Below are 19,614 nucleotides of genomic sequence, written 5' to 3' on the forward strand. Positions count from 1 at the left end.
AGAATTCAAACTCTAAAGAATTATTTAAGGGAAAGAATTGAAATTATTTCTCTCTCTACATCCCACCCCAGCACACTCCCTAGAAATAATGTTAACAGCTCTTTGTGTATTTTCTAGAAATTTTCTGAAAATTAATGAATAGGTAATTATTTATTGGCTTCCTGAAGTTTGCTCTCCACACCTTTATTCTACTGTCTTAGAAAAATACAAAGGCTTTTTGGGGTGAGGGGGCAGAAGTCAACTCTGACGTATTAATGTCTTCTTCCTTTTGTTTTCATTGTACCTGCTATCCTTTTGCCCATCTTTTGCTTTCAACTTTTAAAAAGTTGCTTTGTTTTAGGTATGTCTCTGAATAGATCTTGAATTGTGTTTTGTTATATGATATAATCTGACAGGTTTATTTTAATAAATAAGTTTAGCCAGTTCATATTTATTGATATGCAAACATATTTGGTCTTTGTGTACTTTATTATGTTTTGCTTCTGACTTTATAGCCTATAAAAATAAATTCCTCTGTTCATTCTCTGTCTCTGTCTCTCTCTCATATTTTCTGGCTTGTGGTTTTGCTCTACTGGTTGTATCTGTAATGCTGCCATTAATATTTCATTACTTTGATAGTATCTATTAATTCCCACTATGAGTAATGATGAAATTGATATTTTTCCTCTAAACTTCTTCTTCCCTCTCCTTTAGCACCTCATTTTGGTCATTTGTCTTTCTTACTGTTTGCCTTTATACATGTAATATGCTTATACTATGACTTGATTCATCAGCTTTAAATTATATCTGTTGCCCTTCCCCTACCATCCCCAGCAATGGAAAACCGCTTACTGAGGAAACCAGCTTACTCATTCTACCTTCCACCTTCTTTTTCCCTTCCCCTCCCTGCAGATTTTACGTGTCATGTCTACATTGTCAGAGCGTATTACATTTACTTTCTGTTCTGTTGTACTAGTTTTCCCTTTTGGCTTTAGTATTATACCTGTACTTGTTAGACTCAGTGCTCATTACTAATCCTCTCACTACCCATTTTCCTACTTTTTATTGTCTCTCATTTGTTTTCTAATAGAGTCCTCAAAGCTTAGAAGAACAATATTCCCTGATGAGTTCTTAGGTTTCTAGAGTTTGTTGCCTTAAATATTTCAATCACTGCTTGATTGGGCATAAAAATCATTACATCATGCTTTCTTTCCTTGAGGATTTTTAAAGAGTAGCTCCACAGTCTTCAGGAGTTAAGGGTGGCCATGGAGAGAGCTGAAGCCAACATAATTTTTTTAATGACTTGATCTGGAAAAGAATATATTTTCCAGTTGTTGAGTACTGAGTTCTCCATGTGTTTATCAGATCAAGGTTCTTGAATGTGCCTGTTAAAAAATTCCTGGTGAATAGGGACTTTTGGTGTAATGGATGTAGAGTTTAAGTTTTGCAAGATAAAAAGAGTTTTGGAGATTGGTTGTACAATAATGTGAATGTTTTAATACTTCTGAACTGCAGCCTTAAAAATAGTTAAAATAGTTAAGTTTTAGATTATATGTATTTTACCACAATTTAGAAAAAGATTCCTGGTTTAAAAAAAATACTTCCTGGTAAATTATTCATTTTATCATTATTTTATGACTCAATTCCTTGCAGTGCTTTTTTGTCTAAGGGTCTTATTTTGTTTGCTATTAATATAAGTGTGCCAGCTTTCTTATGTTTAGTATTGCTTGGTATGTCTTTCTTTAATTTCAGCTGTCTGCATCCTTATTTTTGTCCTACATATGTCTCTTAAATATCATATAGGGGATTTCATGTAGATATAGTTTCTTACATCCAGTTTGAGAACTTGTCTTTTAATTAGTGAGTTTAGTCCTGTTTATATTTTCTCTTATTATTGATACATTGGAATTTATTTATGTTTGCACATCCTATTGACTATGCTTTTCCTATGGTTTCTTTTTCTACTTTCCATTGTGCCAATCCTGTTTTCTTTACCTTCTTTTTTCCCTTTATTTCCTTTTCTACTCCTGTTCTGGTATTGTTTACTCTTATATTTTTAGCACATTTTTCTTGCCTAAAGTTAGTCAGCTGAACAATTGTTAATCTCCTGAATAATACAAGGGCCTCAGAATGATTTCATACCCTCTCTTGCCTTACACATGTGTTCTTATCCTCTGGTATTTAATTTCCATTTTATTTCTTCAACTCGAAGAGTGGTTGTCATGGTAGTCATTACTGTTATAATAATTACTACTTCATACAGTCATTTCCTGTTTAGATTTACCCACATATTTAGGAATTCTTACCATTGCCTCATGTACTTTATTCCTTACTTCTGGATTCAGTTTCCTTCTTCCTGAAATGAAATTTCCTTGTTTTGTTTTCTTTTAGTAGTTCTCTCAGTAAAGAATCATTGCCAAAAGTAAACCATCTTTGTTTTTCCTCTTCAATAGTCACTTGGTCAGAAAAAACTATGTTCATTGCTTTCTCTTTTCTCTTGTCATGTTGAAGGATATGCTATTCATTTAATTCTCATTTCTCTTTAGGTAATATCTTCCCTATAACTGGTTTCAATTTTTGTTCTTATATTCACTAGTTTGTTTTAGACTCCACATATAAGTAATATCATATAGTGTTTGTCTTTCTCTTTTTGACTTATTTCAATAAGCATAATACCCTCCAGGTTCATCATGTTGTAAATGGCAAAATTTCTTTGTTTTTAATGACTGAGTAGTATTACATAGTGTGTGTGTGTATGTGTGTATCTCACATCTTCTTTTTCCATTCATCTCTTGATGGACATTTTGGTTGCTTGCATATCTTGGCTATTATAAATAATACTGCTGTGAACATTGGCGTGCATATATCTTTTCAAATTAATGTTTTTGTTTTCTTTGGATATATACTCAGAAATGGAATTGCTGGATTATATGGTGGTTCTGTTTTTAGTGTTTTGAGGAACCTCCACACTATTTTCCATGGTAGCTGCATCAATTTACATTCTCACCAAATGTGTACAAGGATTCCCTTTTCTCCACATCCTCATGAATAACAAATTATTTGTGGTCTTTTTTGGTGATAGCCATTCTGACAGGTGTAAAGTGATATCTCATTGTGGTTTTGATTTGTATTTCTCTGATGGTTAATGATGATGAGCATCTTTTCATGTGCTGTTGACCATCTGTATGTCTTTGGTAAAAACCTGACTCTTCAGGTCTTCTATTTTTTAACTGGACCTTTTTTTTTTTTGATACTGAGTTGTATGAGCTATTTATATATTTTGGATATTACCTTTTATCACCAATAAATTTAAAAATATTTTCTGCCACTCAGTAGGTTATCTTTTGTTTTGCTGATGGTTTCCGTTGCTATGAAAATGATTTTAAATTTAATTAAGTTCCATTTGTTCATTTTTGCCTTTGTTACCTTTGTTTGCCTTTGTTGCCTTTGTTACCTTTGTAACTTCCCTGGTGGCTTAGACGGTAAAGCGTCTGTCTGCAATGTGGGAGACCTGGGTTTGATCCCTGGGTCGGGAAGATCCCCTGGAGAAGGAAATGGCAATCCATTCCAGTACTATTGCTTGGAAAATCCCATGGACAGAGGAGCTTGGTAGGCTACAGTCCATGGGGCCGCAAAGAGTCGGACACAACTGAGCAACTTCACTTTCACTTTCACCTTTGTTTTAGGAGACAGATCCAAAAAATACTGCTATGATTTATTAATGTCAGAAAGTATTCTACCACTCTTTGCCGCATCTACTGAGAAAATGAAGACCATTCTCAGCAATCAGACTGTCGACATCCCAGAAAATGTCAACATTAACTTGAACGGACAGACAGTTATTGTGAAGGGCCCCAGAGGCACCCTGCGGACGGACTTCAATCACATCAATGTAGAACTCAGTCTCCTTGGAAAGAAAAGGAAGAGGCTCCATGTTGACAAATAGTGGGGAAACAGAAAGGAACTGGCCACTGTTCACACAATCTGTAGTCACATACAGAACATGATCAAGGGTGTTATACTGGGCTTCCATTACAAGATGAGGTCAGTGTATGCCCACTTCCCCATCAACGTTGTTATTCAGGAGAATGGTTCTCTTGTGGAAATCCGAAATTTTGGGGGTGAAAAATATATATGCAGGGTTCGAATGAGGCCAGGGGTTGCCTGTTCAGTATCTCAAGCCCAAAAAGATGAGTTGATTCTTGAAGGAAATGACATTGAACTTGTGTCAAATTCAGCTGCTTTGATTCAGCAAGCCACCACAATTAAAAACAAGGATATCAGAAAATTTTTGGATGGTATCTATGTTTCTGAAAAAGGAACAGTTCAGCAGGCTGATGAATAAGATCTCAGTGATCCTGCTGCAGATGGGATAGCAGATGGTTCTATGGACTCAGTTGTGATCTTTTAAAGAGACAATAAAAACTCTTGATTTGAGATTTAAAAAAAAAAGTATTCTACCTATGTTTTCTAAGTTTTATGATTTCTTACATTTAGGTCTTTAATCCATTTTGAGTTTATTTTTGTACATGGTGTGAGAAAATGTTCTAATTTCATTCTTTTACATGTAGTTGTCCAGTTTTCCCAGCACCACTTATTGAAGAGACTGTCTTTTCTCAATTGTATATTCTTGTTTTCTTTGTCAAAGATTAATTGACCATAAGTGTGTGGGTTTATTTCTTGGCTTTTTTTCCTGTTCCATTGATCTATGTGTCTCTCCTTGGTGCTAACATCATACTGTTTTGATTACTGTAGTTTTGTAGTATAGTCTGAGGTCAGGGCATATGGTACTTCCAGCTATGTTCTACGTTCTGAAGATTGTTTTGGCTATTCAGAGTCTTTTGTGTTTCCATGCAAGTTTTATAATTATTTGTTCTAGTGCTGTGAAAAGTACCATTGGTATTTTGATAGGGATTCCCTTGAATCTATAGTTTTAGTATTTTTATCTTTGTCGGTGGTGGTGTCCCATTTCACTGACATGATCTAAGTATAGATTTAGTGTTATTTGCTCTGCTACAATTCATGCTTTTTGTCTCTCATTAATTCTGGACATATTCTACATGTCTTCAAATATTCTCTCCCCTGGTCTTTCTGGTCTGTTCTTCAGCAATTCTGTTAGATATATGTTAGATGTATTTATTCTGTTCTCTGTTGTTTAACCTCATTTTCATATTTTCATCTCTTTGTCTCTTTGTGATGAATTTTTGATGATTTCTTCAGCTCTGTTTTCTAACTCATTCTATCTCCTGAGCTAATCTTATATTTTTGTTGCCTACTTAGTTTTAATTTCAGTGACTTCTTTTTCATTTTTGTCTGTTTTTTTTACTCACTGTACCTTTTTCAGTCTTTTGTTTTCAGTTCCTCCTTTAATAAAATATTAAGTATACTTATTTAATAGATTTATTTCTAGTATTCTCCTGCTAGAGGAGGTTTACTCCTACTGTTTTATATCTTCTAATTCTCACTCATAATGGATTGATTATTCCCTGCATATTTATAGTTTTGGATTGTGAGCTTACTTTTAGTAGGGTTTTGTCTCTTGAATCCTGGCAGCTAGGATGGAGGGTGTGTCCCTCCAGGGTGTTTTTGCTGTTGTTCTGCTTGTATTCTCTGTTCTGAATGTCACAAGTTCGGAGCTAATTTTGAGTTAATGTCTCAGCTTGGAAGTTCTTAGGTCACGTACACAGGGTAAATCCAAATCCCAAACTTGCTGAGGACAGGCACCTTTGTTCCATCTGCTTCTGAAGCAACATAGCTACATTTACTGATCGGTTTTCCATCAGACTCACAGACAAAAAAAGTCTTTCATCTACTATAGTATCTTCATCTCATTTACAGGCCCAGCAGCTACCCAAGTACATAGCCTCTGTTGCCCCTTCTCCTATTTGGTGTGTATGTGACTGTCAACCACGAGAGCCTCAGATGTCTGTAGGTCACTTTGATACATAAAAACCATGGCATCTTTTTCCCACCAATCTTTTATACTTTGCTAGTCACCCCAACCCAGATGCAATCCCATCCAGCAATAGAAGCACCACACAACATTACCCAGTAATGTTAACTGTCTTGTTCCCAAGGAAACTGTGCTATATAAAACCGAGGTCAGACGAGATGGGGCGCGTTCAGGGTGGTATGGCCGTCATGTTTGGGAACACATGTAAGAATTAAAGATTTTAAAATTAAAAAAATAAAAAACTTAAAAAAAAAAAAAGAAAACAAACAAAACAAACAAACAAAAAAAAATAAAACCGAGGTCATTCCCAGGCTGGCCTGGTGTTAACCCTTTACTCACAGATTTCAAGGTCTTTTGCCCTGCCTAGCCATTCTAATCATTCTGTTATCAAGATTGACTCCCAACTCCCTTCACCAAGGGTATCCACAGGCTGTCATCCTTTGTTTCTAACTCTGGTAATTCGTTTTACTTCTTTGAGAGTTCAGTTAGCTCTCGATTTGAAAGGATGCTTACCCTACCTTATTAAGCATTTGTTGATACTTTTAGCATTTCTAGCTGTTGGTAGCAAATTTTCAGATTATCTGCTTCAAAATATTATTGGAGAAGGAAATGGCAACCCACTCCAGTGTTCTTGCCTGGAGAATCCCAGGGGCAGGGAAGTCCGGTGGGCTGCCGTCTATGGGGTCGCACAGAGTCGGACACAACTGAAGTTACTTAGCAGCAGCAGCAGCAGCTTCAAAATATTACATTAGAAAAAAGCATGAAACTACTCAAACAGCCTGAGTTCAAATTCTAACACCTCTTTCCAGTCGTATAATCTTTTGCAAGATACTTGTCTGTGAATTTTCTCTAAGCACAATGTGGGGTTATTAGTATTTACCTTAAGAGGTTGTTGTGAGATTTAGTTATTGTCAAGGGTAAAGCTCAAACGCCCTTAACATGGTTTACAAAGTTCTGATCAGGCCTCTGCCAAAGTCTTCAGCCCCTTCTCACACTTCCTAGATGTGCTCCAGTATAATAAACTACTTACACATCCTAAATTGTCCTTCTCTCTAATCTTCCAAGACTTCATACATAGTGTTCCTTTTTTCTGAACACTCTCCTCCTTGTCTGTCTCCTAGTCTGTCTAACTATTCTTACTAATCCTTGGTACCTCAGCTTAGATATCAGTTTCTCCAGGAAGTTGTCCCTGCTGATCCCCAAGCCTGGGTTAAGTCCAATGAGATTTGCATGTGCTCCTGTAACACCTTGCATTTGTCTCTCGTAGCACTCAGCCTGTTTACTTGTCTGAGCATTACTTGAAAGGAAGGATTTTTGACTCTTTTGTTCACTCTTGTATCCCCAGCTTCTAACAGAGAGCCTGGCACACAACTCAATACATGGCAGCTATTCTTTTTATCAGCACCTTCATCTGTCATAATGCTCAAATATCTGGTTGTTGTATAAATAACTCGTTAGTATGCCAAGAAGCTTAGAGTTAAGTTACAAGACTGACAAGGGCATGTATTGTTTCAGAGTCACCTTTTAGGCCTTCGTTTTTTTTTATTTATTCAATCAATCACCCTTTTCATACTAGGAGTTAACCCAAGAGTGTGATGAAAAGAAATCCCAGTATGATAGCTGTGCTGCAGGCCTTGAAAGCAATCGGTCCAAATTAGAACAGGTAAGAAGATAGTTCTTATTTTCACAACCTAGCAGAAACTGACTTTGTATGCATATTTCCACTACACCAATGTCAAAAGATTCCCAGATCTTTGCCCTCATGCCTTGAGTCTGTCTACCAAGTTGCAGAGATTTTTATTTCTTCAAACGTGATGTACACACCCTAAATTCTCCATCTGCACCCCTACTGCCAGAGTCCAGGCCCCATTATGTGTTTCCTTGACTACCACAGTAACCTACAACCTCCTCTCCCCTTCCACACTTGCCTTTCCCTAAGGTTTATTCTCAATAGAGCAGCCAAAGAAACCGGTACAACACTTAAAACTACCTTCTACCGGCTTCCTGTTGCACTTAAAATCTAACTTCAAAACTTTGGTTTTCAAGACCCTACCTGCTCCATGAACTTCATATCCACATGCTCTCCTCCTCACCTACAGACCCCAGACATACTAACCTTCTTCTTGTACTTCAAACAGGCCAAGCTTGTTTTCTCCTCAGGGGCAGATTTGCATATATTTTTCTCTCTCTGGGATACTCTCCCACCAGCTCTTTGCCTTTCTCTCTCTTTTTCTTTCACCATTTTAGGTCTCAGCCTAAATGTTACCGCCTCCTAGAGATCTTCTCTAATCACCTGTCTAACTTCGCCCACTCAGTACCCCTATCACATTGTACTGCAGAATTTTCTTCATAGCACTTACCTCATCTGCAACTGCCTTCATTACACATTTCCTTGTTTATATCTGTCTCCTCTACTTGAATGAGAGCAGGGACCTGTCTTGTTCACTTCTCTGTCCCCAGCACCTAGCACAGAGCTAGGCACACAGTAGTTACTTAATAACTGAACTTATAGGTTGTAGAGTGGTATGCATGTCTCTAGAAAAGATTGCAACCTAGTCTGATACAATAAAGTTTTGGCGCAGAAGAGGAAATACTCTGATAGTATTTCTTTTGTTGTGCATTTGGTTATCCTTTCTGTATCTAATTATTATTTTGATAATATTGCCCATTTAAAATTATCTTTTAGGAAGTCAGAGGGCTCCGTGAGGAGTGTCTTCAAGAAGAAAGTAGATACCATTATATAAACTGTATGATTAAGGTAAGACAAAGAAAATTGGATCAGAAACTTTTCTGAGATTTTTCTGTATCAAGGACTTAACCTAAAACATAGTCTTTCCACTTAGAACCTAGAAGTACAACTTCGTCGTGCTACTGATGAAATGAAGGCATATGTCTCCTCTGATCAACAAGAAAAAAGAAAAGCAATTAGGCAAGTAATTTTGTTGTTTTTATATTGAGTTATTTAATGTTTTCATCTATAGAAGATAAGATGGAATTATACAGAGTACCTAAATAAGCAAACAGTAAGATATTATTTAGAATTAAATCTTGTTGAACATCCTCTGGGTAGTCCAGCCCTCCTGACTAAGTAAGAATACATATAATTTTTCTTGCTTGCTTGCTTACTTTTTATTGTGGCAAAAGACATATAACATAAAATTTGCCATTTTAACCATTTTTAAGTGTATAATCAGTTGTATTCATTACATTCAAAATATTATGTAACCATCACTATAGATTACCAAAACATTTTCATCACCTGGAACAGAAACTCTTATAGCCATTAAGCCACTTAATCCCCATTACCCCCTCCTCAGGAATACGTTGAGCTTCCCAGGTGGTGCAGTGGTAAACAATCTGCCAGCCAATGCAGGGGACACAAGAGATGTAGGTTTGATCCCTGGGTTGGGAAGATCCCTTGGAGTAGGAAATGACAACCCAGTCCAGTGTTCTTGCCTGGAGAATTCCATGGACAGAGGAACCTAGAAGGCTATAGTCCATGGGGTCACAAAGAGTCAGACACAGCTGAGTATGTATGCATGTAGCATTACGTATAATTTCATGGTTGCTTTTTTATAAGCACTAAATTTGGTCTATTTTTAAAGTCCCACGTAGCCTGGACTCTGGTCATTGGTGTGCTCATTGTTGCAGTGTGAGCAGCTGCACTTCAGCTAGAAATTCTATGATTGCAGAGTGCCAGCCTTTGAAACGAAGAATGTATAAATACTACCAGCCCTAATATGGTGATTTTTATCTTTTTGTAATTCTAGCATACTATAACATAATAAATGCTGCCTTAGAAATACGTTTATAGTTGAATTGCTAGCTTTGAAAAAAATATGTAGTAGTGAACAAGATAAACTTTCTTTGCCCTTAATCACAATTCAAATGCTTTCCTTTAACCATTCAATAAGAACTCAAATGAAGTGTAGGATTCACATTTATTCAAGATTGCAGTTGAGATTTTTAGTAGCTCATACATTGATATTCATGACTCAATAGACATGAGTTTGAGCAAACTCCAGGAGATAGTGAAATGGGAAAACCTGGCATGCTGCAATGCATGGGGTCACAAAGAGTCCAACATGTCTTAGCAAGTGAACAACAGTACATTGGTATTATAAAAAGGAATCTAAGAAGTAGAATGTTTTGCAGAGTCTAAATTTCTTTATATAATGCAAGCCAGGCTGAAAACATCCTATAAATAGGATATTATTTTTAATACTCTAGCATATTAAACATACTGAATATATTTATTCAAATTATTTTATTGCATGTAAATTTTGCTCACTAAATCTATATAGTCGATACTAATGTTCACTAATGTGAGAAGTAATTTTGTTCTTGAAAAATAAAAGTTTTAGAAATTGTTTCTTTTCTTCCAAAGTTATCAATGCAATTAATAGAGAAGGAAACATTGCTCCTGAGCTATTGGTTTTCTGATCTGTTTTCTAGATATTCCTCTTCATCGTTTTTATTTATTTAATTTTTTGGCCACACAGTGCACCATGTGGGATCTTAGTTTCCCAACTAGGGATAGAACCAATGCCCCCTGTGTTGGGAGTGAGAAGTCTTAACCACTGGACTTCCAAGGAGATTTCCATTATTTTAAAAATCATTGTAAATCTTTACCATTCCTCAGTTTTCCAATAGAAAAATATTGCACCCTGCCTAGAGAAGTACATGATAAGAATATTTAGGAATAAAATGGAGTTATACTCTAAACTCACTGATATATATATATAAAATTTATTACTAGTGTAGACACAATATTTTTTATGTCATTTCATTTTCTACTTTTATGGTACTTTCTGGTAAGGCCAAAGTTCTAAGAAATTAGCTTGTTTTTGAACGATCACTTGTAAAATGTAATTTTATTTAAAGAGGCAGCATGTTATATATCAAAGTTCTAGAAAGGGACTCAATAAAATTTTGTTTCTAACCTGATTTTTCCAGTTCCTAGTTTTGTGATCTTGGATATATCACTTTTTCATCTATAAAATAAAGAGAACAATATATGCCATAGGAGCTCAAGTTCAATGTAATGTTTGCAGCAGTATTTTGGAAATGATATAGTATGAGTTTCTGAAGAGTGAGGACCTTGTCTGTCCCTGTTTTCTTCTTGAAATCCCAGGACATACTTGGTATAGAACAGGTGCTCTGTAATTACTACTTGAGTAAATCAATTGAATAAAATTACATATTAGTGTTATGAGCATGCACCTATTGATTTCTTGATAAAATAGAAATGGAAATCCTAAAACAATTTGGACATTCCTCAGACCTGGGGTAATAAATGTATTATTTGAAGTTCTCTTAATTATAATCATACATTATTCTGAGTAATATGTCATTTATATCCTCTGAGCTGTTTTTCACTGGAGAGCTAGAAAAGCAAACACTGGCTTAGTGTCTCATAAATTTTATGGGCAAAATGAAGGTTCATCCAGACTGGGTCTGTTCCCTTTAGCTTTTATCCTTGTGCACAAATTCTACCCTCACTTCATCTCTGTAAGGGCTTCGGGTACTTCTGATCGCCTTTCTTTCTGTTCTAAAGACGTTAACCTCCCTTTTTTACACAAATGCAAATCTTTCTTCACTTAACCTGCTAGAGTTTGTCTTTGTGGTTTATGATTTCTTAGATTCCCAATTTTGTGTTATGTAATTTCTTCTTGAGTACTGCTGTGTAGCTTTTCACAGAAATACAGTCTTTTTCCATACAAATTTGAGGTCTAAAGTTTCTCTTCTTATCATTGGTTCCATTGTCTTCATTCTTCAGTTTTTGTCCTTAACACTGTAAATCTTACTTTTTGTCTTAAAATATAATTATACTTTTGTTTAAAAATACCATATGATATTATTTATATTTTTTACATTAAAAATTTATAATTTTTTAGCTTACAAAAGAAATATTTATAAAAATAAAAAGTAACCATTATCAAGTATAGTGCACAAAAATTAAATGTTGTCTACATTGCCATACCTCATTTATCTAGAATTCTGTCCAGTTTAGTATTTATAAATCTACCTCATTCTTTTTTTACAACTCTGTATTATTCTTTTGAATGGATGTACCATAATTTATTTAAACATTTCCCCATCTATCAACATTTAGTTGATTGTAGATTTTTACTACAGTAAGCAATGGTGAAGTGAATAGTCTTTGCTTTTATTTTTACTAAGTTTTAAGAGTTTTTCTGTAGGAAGGCTTCGTAGAAGTTGGATTGCAGGGTTAGATGATATTTATTGTGGTTTGTTATTTTTTTAATGTGTATCCTCTCTCTTTTCTGCAAGCCTCTTCCAAAAAAGTGTAATTTAAGCAAATGTATTGCTATTGTTTTAAGTGTAGATTAACCACAAATAGTACTTAATTTCTTACATGATATTTTGCCTTGTTTTTTTACTTATATTATTGTTTATTAGATGAACTAAAGATTAGAAAAGGGAGTATTTGATAATGGGTTTTATTCTGACTCTAGTACTCTAAACTGTATTAGCTAATATATTTAGATAGATATGTTGATTTATAATTTAGTTGTATGATCAAATCAATTGAAGTAAATGTAAACTATATCATTATATTGACTCCCTAGGGAACAATATACCAAAAATATTGCTGAACAGGAAAATCTTGGAAAGGTAAGAATATTTGTTTGTTTTTTAATGTGTGCATAATTCAGGTTTACAGGACATGGTTATGTCATTGTCAGTTTTTTTTAAGGTTATAGGGGAAATTAGAACTTTCTTACTCTCTTTGAAAAATGAAGACTCTTCCTTAGAAATTTATTTTTATAAAAGTGAAGGCACATAGATTTTGGGGGAAAGGGAGAAATCTAGTTTTAAATAAAAAGTTCATACATAACAAAATGCCACATGTAATGAATGAACTACAAGTTTCACATTATTCCCAGGTATCTCTGTTTATAAGATAAGTATAAACTTACTCATTTATTTTATTTAATAAGCACAAAGCTCTTACTATGAGCCAGGGCCTGGTCTAAGTCCTTTACAAACATTGACTCAGTTAAAAATAATCAAAAAACTTTTCTTAAGATATTCACTTCCTATCTGCCAGTCTTATATGAGGACTACTAAAAATAGGAGTGTATGATTGAGCTTTGTTTTTTCAGTTCCCTGAGACACTCCTAGTGGAAGAGGTGGTAGGGGCCTTGACCATTAGGTTGTAAATGACTAACTGATTTCTCTAACTGATTCTAATCTTCAATGATTTTAAGACCATGTTACATAGTGAATGCTAACCATGCTTCACTGTACACCATTTTATCTGTTTCTTACTGAGTTTCACTACTGAAAATTGAAGTTTCCTCTTAGTTTTTCTAATAGGAGTGTCTAGTTTGTATTATCATTTGTTAGGAATTGTTAGCTGCAGTTTTTCTTTTAAAATACTAACTATATGTCGGTGTTTCATTTCAGTGTTCAAATATTATTGAGTCTGCAGCCTGGAAATGATTTTATATAAATATAGGCTTTTCTGTTCTGAAAGTAAAAATTAACAGTAGGGCTTTGCTTCAATCAATACGTTGTACAGTTTAGCTACTGGGTACTTTCATGTTCAAATGTATGTATTTGAATCAAGTTGTACACACATTTGTACAGTATTTTAACTAGAGATTTTGGGGGCTTTAGGATTTAGTATGATTGTCAATAACAGACTTTCATCCAGATATTTTTTAAGTGAAGTAATGCACTTTTTCATATGAAAATATTCCTCCACTTCATTTGTTTAGTATCTGAATGGATGTTGTATATAGAGAAATATTTGCCAAACCTTGAATCCTTTCATAGACTCAAACTTAATGGCTAAATATGATTATTTTTTCCCCTCCCAGTGTAGTGTTTTATTATACTGCAAGATTTGAGGGGAAAGCAGTAGCAACATTCTGACATCAAGCATGTTTGAGCAAAATGAGCCATTGATTAGCTCATGCTCTGATTGTCTGGCTGTATCACTTAAGCAAGAAAGCTTATTGATCCTCTCACTCTTAGAATAGATCTAAATTTTCAAAGCAAACACAGAATATACCTAGGCTTTCAAACTGACAATAGCGTAAGTCTTCCAAACCAGCAGACTGGACATCCACAGACCTCCTCAGGCCAGCTTGAGTTTCTGAAATGAGACCAAGCTATAGTGCTACCATTCACACTATCGTATACTAGACTTTGCCTTACCAAGTGCCGTGGAATATGATGCTCAAAGTTGTAACTTTCCCCCTCCTGTACCACCTCTTCCTTTTAAGAACAATGAAATCTGTGACAAATATTTTTTGTGCATTACAACTATCCATAAAATAAATCTGTAGTACATGACAGTAACATTAAAAATAAATTATAAAGTCAGTTGTATTCATAAAGTTAAAGATTTCAAACACATATGGTTATGAAGCAAATTAAATTTAATATTTTTGATACAGACAATGCCTGCATTCTGTCTTTGGTTCTTTAAATAGCTTTTATTGGTTGTTAGGATTTTTGAAAAAGAAATTATTCCAATAATATAAGAAAAGTTACAGTTAAGTAGTACCTTAATCTTAAAATCATGTTCAATACTCTTAAAACTCTTGATCTGACTTACTACTTTTGTTTTAGTTTATAAGGATAAAAATATTTGTTGTAAGATACTTTATTTGTAACATAGAGTTAAGTAGATGTATTTGCATGCCAGGCATTGTGTCAAAAATTTGCTGTTTATATTTAAATTATATTTTCTTCATTCTGTTTTGTTTTGCTGTCTGCTGTTAACTTTGCTTTTCTTAGCCATAGGTGGGAAGGGCAGTCTTTAATAAGCATTTTGAATCTGGCCTCAGTTTAGTTTAGCCTCTTATTTGGGCAAGTACCGACCACCAGCCTTCTCACTTGTGTCCTTAGATCAACTGTTAGATCAACCCTGCATACTAAAAGAGGAAAAGATGGGGATATTCCCATGTAATCTTTGCTTGTTTTTCTGCCCTTCTTGGTGATTTCTGACAGTCTGTGTCAGTGAGTGTATTTCTGTTACTCTCTGCTTCCTTATGTGTGTGCTGTCATCTCTGTTTTTCTCTTCTTTCCTTCCTACTTTTCTTTCCTCTCATTGTCTCTCTGACTTTGTGCGATCTTTTCTTTGTCACTCTTCCTTGATTTGCCGTAACACAGAGCCAAAGAACAGTTCGCAGTTTATTGAAAAATGTTCCTATTCCTGTTTATAATTTTAGTCAGTAAGTAGAACAGTATTGGAAGGTGGAACTATATATGTAGGCTATTAGTAACAAAAATAATTCTGATAAGGATCTGAGCCTTTTAAAAATAGCACTGGACCTTCTCCTTGAAGAATAGTTGCATACAATTTGATTTATTTGGGCATAGAGCATACCCTTAGAGTATACTGATTTAGGAAAGAATATAGTATTTAATAATAATAACATATATAACACATGATAGTTTGTAATTATTTCTATATCTATTGTCATGTGAAAAAAATAGTATTATAAAGCAGATACTTTTATAATTACTCCTATTATTAACCTTAATTGGCAATTGAACAAACTACAGTCCAGAGAAATTGTCTTCCTTATGGCTAGTGACAAAGCCAGGGTTGGAACTCAAGTCTTCTGACTTCCAAAATCTGCATTTTTTATATACCATGGTACTGCTCCACTTTCCTGATTTCCCTTATTTTCCCCTTCTTTTCTATTTTTCTGTTCTTTTTAGCTTCAGGTTGTCTTAGATCTATGGTAAATTTAATTAACTTTTATCATCTTAGCTTTCATATATCATCTGGTTTAGCTATTATTTATCAGATGTACAAAGCATACCATATTCTTCTGATTAGAGCAGTAGAAGTAAATCCCTATATGATATTTAATTATTCTTACTATTTTTTTTAATGCTAGAAACTCCGGGAAAAACAAAAAGCTGTACGAGAAAGTCATGGTCCAAATATGAAACAAGCAAAAATGTGGCATGATTTTGAACAATTGATGGAATGTAAGAAACAGTGCTTTGTGAAACAACAAACCCAAACTTCCATTGGTCAGGTAATTCAGGAGGGAGGAGAGGACCGGCTGATACTCTGAGTTCATTTGCCATTGTTAGGGGCGTTAGTTGATGCTGCTAGCTATAAGCAAAATCCCATGGTGTGTTTTTTTTTAAGTGATTTGTTCAACATTTTGCTTTCAGATTAGCCATTCTCTATTAAGTTTTCATGGAAAATAATGCTAAGGTAGGTTAAGGTTTTAAAAGTTTCTAATATGAAAAAGAGGCTTTTATTATTTCGCTTAGTTTATACATCAGTGGCGTCTTCTGTTTTATAAGACAAGAGACTGAGTTTACTATCTGTAAATGTAAACACATGTCCATTAAGAAACATGTAAGTTTTTGTTTGAACATAATAACCCAGTGGCTTAATGTTTTTCTTAATCTTTTTTTAACTTTAGAGAAATCTTTTAGGAACTAATATCTCTTGTTTTGAAGAAACATTTATCTGAAGTTCAGCAATTCCTACAGTTTCACTTCAGTTTCTTTTTCTTCTGTACAATTCAAGAACATTTAATATTTTGAATCACATATTTGTTCTATTTGTATTGTTTAAAGGCAAATAAAACTTGATGCACATATCATGGCTATTTAAAATTTATATAGTATAAATTTTAATCTTTTTTAAGTAAGTATTCATGTATAGTACTGTACTAAATTTAAGATTATTGCTTATTTTCACCAAAAATCTAACACAGTAGGTTCTGGGCATTATTATTTTAAATATAAGAAACTGTCAAAGTGCCTCCAATCTCTGCTTCATTTGGACAAGCTATCTGAAGATGTCTTTAATTTTTCCCTTAAAGATACTAAATTCATATGGCACCCTTTACTTCATTTCAGTTTCAATATACTTTTCAAATTTTCTTTATTTTAGAGTTGAAAACTCAGATTTCAAATGGTTAGCATGTCCTTCTTGGGTTCGTTCTTCTTAGCTTTCCTGGAGAAAACAAAGCAAAAACATTTTGATGAAAAAATTTGTTTCCACCCTTGCAAAATATACAAACTTGATTAATGGCCTTGGGTGTCTGTTCCCAAATGTGTCCTACCCTTTTTTTGTCTTTCTTGATAATTAGAGAATTTCATTAGCATGGAAATTACTTACATTTCTAGGAGCTATCACCAGAATAGATAGGATCCATCCGAGTATGGAAGAACTTACCAGGAAAGTATAGAAAGAAACTTCTTTTAACATATTGTAAGAAAAAAAAAGAGAAGTATTTCAGTATTATTAAGTGCTTTGGATCTGGTCCTCAGCTTACTTTAACTACTTATTTGGACAAATATCAGTTATCAGAATTCTCACTTGGCCCTTGGATCAACTATTGGATCAACCATGTACTAAAAGAGCAAAGACTGTGTTCAGTGTGTGGAAACAAACCCTTACTAATTCAATAATCAGTTTTTGGACATTGTATTTGTTCAGAGTTGGCTACTGGCTTGTTATTTTTAAGCCAGTAGTAAGTGATGTTCCTTTTAGAGTATGAATTCCTTTAAAAATATTTGAAAAAGACTAGATGCCCTTCCCAGAAACAGCATTTTATTCCCCAAAGGAATGTCAATTTGTAAGATTATTAAGCCTAGTGACTAGTTTTTTCAGTCTTTGCTATCTTTGGTGCTCTTAATTTTTAAAATTGTTAGCAAGAGATACGTCAAGGAATGCTTATAATTCTGATTTGATTACTGCTTGCTTTCATTCCACACAGAAAGAGTTATGTGGATTAAACACTAGGCAGCTCCAAAATTATTTTATTCACTGAAGCAGAACATCATTACTACTTCAAGAAAAGCAAATTGAAAAAAAGGCCTAAAAGTGCAAAGCTATTTATAGTTTTTATGTAACATTGGACATTTAGTAACATAGCTTAATGGGTTTTATACAGTGACTTTCCACTCATTTTATGATTTGATTGGAACAGTAAAAAGCTTTGACTAACTCTGACAGTTTTTGACAGGTGGCACTTACAAAAGAAGAGCTTATTACATTTTTCCTTCAGGATTGATACTTTAGCTGGCTAATTGATGAGAATGCCTAATCATTTTGGAAAATAATCTTGTCTTCCGCATGATGATCCAAATTAAGGAAAAAAATGTAGCCTGTGAAATCTACTTCTTTGTTCACAGATTTTCTCCTCCTAGGACCCAGTATTGCCAGCTGTTGCATGGGACTGACTAAACCATAAATTTCAAAAAGCCACTGCCTATCTTGTTTCCTGTATTAGTTAAGGAAAAATACAACTTTAAAGGTTGTCCTTTAAGAAGAATTTTATAATATAAAATTTTATAGAATTTTATAATATAATGTCTTTTCTGTTATAAATCTATTAATAACTGAATCTAAGGTCATGTGTTTTCCAGGTCTAGAAAGTGTTAGCAGAATTACCTTAGAGCATTGTTCAGAGGCATATGGAAATTAAACCAACTCTCAGGAAATTATAGAATATTTAACTTTCTTCTTTTGATTAATATTTTATATCATATTGCTTTAATGCAGTGGACAGCAGCAATGAAAGAAACCATTTCATTAAACTATCACCTAATCAGTTTATATAACATATATAATTTGGGGGGAAAATTTTTAAGCTCTGTGAATTTTCCAGGTGTCTTTCTTAAATTTTTAGGCTAAACATGATACAGAGTACTTTTTGGTAATTTGAGTAAGAGACTAAGTATGTTCCTTAAACTAAAAATACATGAATTTGCAGAATTCTTCTGCAAATTGAAAATATATGTACAAATGGGGAAATTGCCAAAGCTGTATTTACAAAAGCAGCAATCAAATTTGTATTGAAAAAATGACTTTGTAGGGATATGATATATAGAAACCTCCTTGTCTTACACAGGCTTTCACCCAGTATTAGTGACTAATGAGTGTGAATCTAAGACTTGTTTCTACAAAAGGTTCTAGGAGCTTACATCATTCCTCTTGCTTGGCACCAAGGAGTGTTTAGCCTTAGGGAGTGAGTAACAGCACCCTGATGATTGACTTTCATTAAACTTGGTTATTTCAATAACTTCTCCATTGTTGTAGTAAAGGTGAGATCTAGATTATATATACAATGAATCCTTCTTTTTTAAACAATCCATGGCAGCCAGGAGAGAAAGTTGCACTTTTATTAAATATGTGATTGCTTCCCTACTCAGGAGAACTGCTGGCCTGAGCTCCTCCTTCCTTTCTTTTTAATGAGAGCAGTTTGGTTAGAGCTGTTTGATGTGTGGCAGCCAGGCATAAGGTGAATGTTTTGTCTGGCGAAGATAGAGAGAGATCGTTTAAAGTTATGTGTCTATTTTCAATCTTGGACCTTTCTGTCTTAAGATAGTCTTAAAAAGAAAATATTGTCTGTAACTGTCATTTAGTTTCATCCAATCCTTGCAAAAGAAATAAACTAAAAAACAAAATCCAAACAAACATTTTTTTTTTTAAGACTTGGACAAATGTGTTTTCTGCTCCCATGCTCCCTCTTTTGGCAAACTGTAAGTACTGTCTCAGCAAACAGCGATAATTTCACAATTTCCTCTCTAGAATTGCTGAGAGACTTGAGTCACCAAACGTGGTTCATTGCTGTGGAAATGCATTGTTCAGAAGACAGAAAGAAATTTAAGCTTTCTGCTTTTCTGTGACAGTATTTGTTTCCTCCTCAGTTCAGAGTGTG

The 19,614-nt window shown here is 34.3% G+C and overlaps 1 protein-coding gene and 1 pseudogene across 1 annotated transcript in view; both read left to right on the forward strand.

Annotated features, from left to right (window-relative positions):
- The window catches only part of IFT81 (intraflagellar transport 81), a 96,343-nt gene extending 80,341 nt beyond the window's left edge, over positions 1-16,002 (forward strand). Inside the window, exons 15-19 of the mRNA XM_052654663.1 lie at positions 7,509-7,595; positions 8,619-8,690; positions 8,776-8,861; positions 12,526-12,571; positions 15,820-16,002. Coding sequence (XP_052510623.1) covers positions 7,509-7,595; positions 8,619-8,690; positions 8,776-8,861; positions 12,526-12,571; positions 15,820-16,002 — 474 coding nt within the window. The remainder of the gene's footprint in view (positions 1-7,508; positions 7,596-8,618; positions 8,691-8,775; positions 8,862-12,525; positions 12,572-15,819) is intronic.
- On the forward strand, positions 3,728-4,324 carry LOC128062264 (60S ribosomal protein L9-like; annotated as a pseudogene).
- Positions 16,003-19,614: the final 3,612 nt, after the last annotated feature.

This window comes from Budorcas taxicolor, chromosome 17 (genome assembly GCF_023091745.1).
Source record: "Budorcas taxicolor isolate Tak-1 chromosome 17, Takin1.1, whole genome shotgun sequence".
NCBI classification, from domain to species: Eukaryota; Metazoa; Chordata; class Mammalia; order Artiodactyla; family Bovidae; genus Budorcas; species Budorcas taxicolor.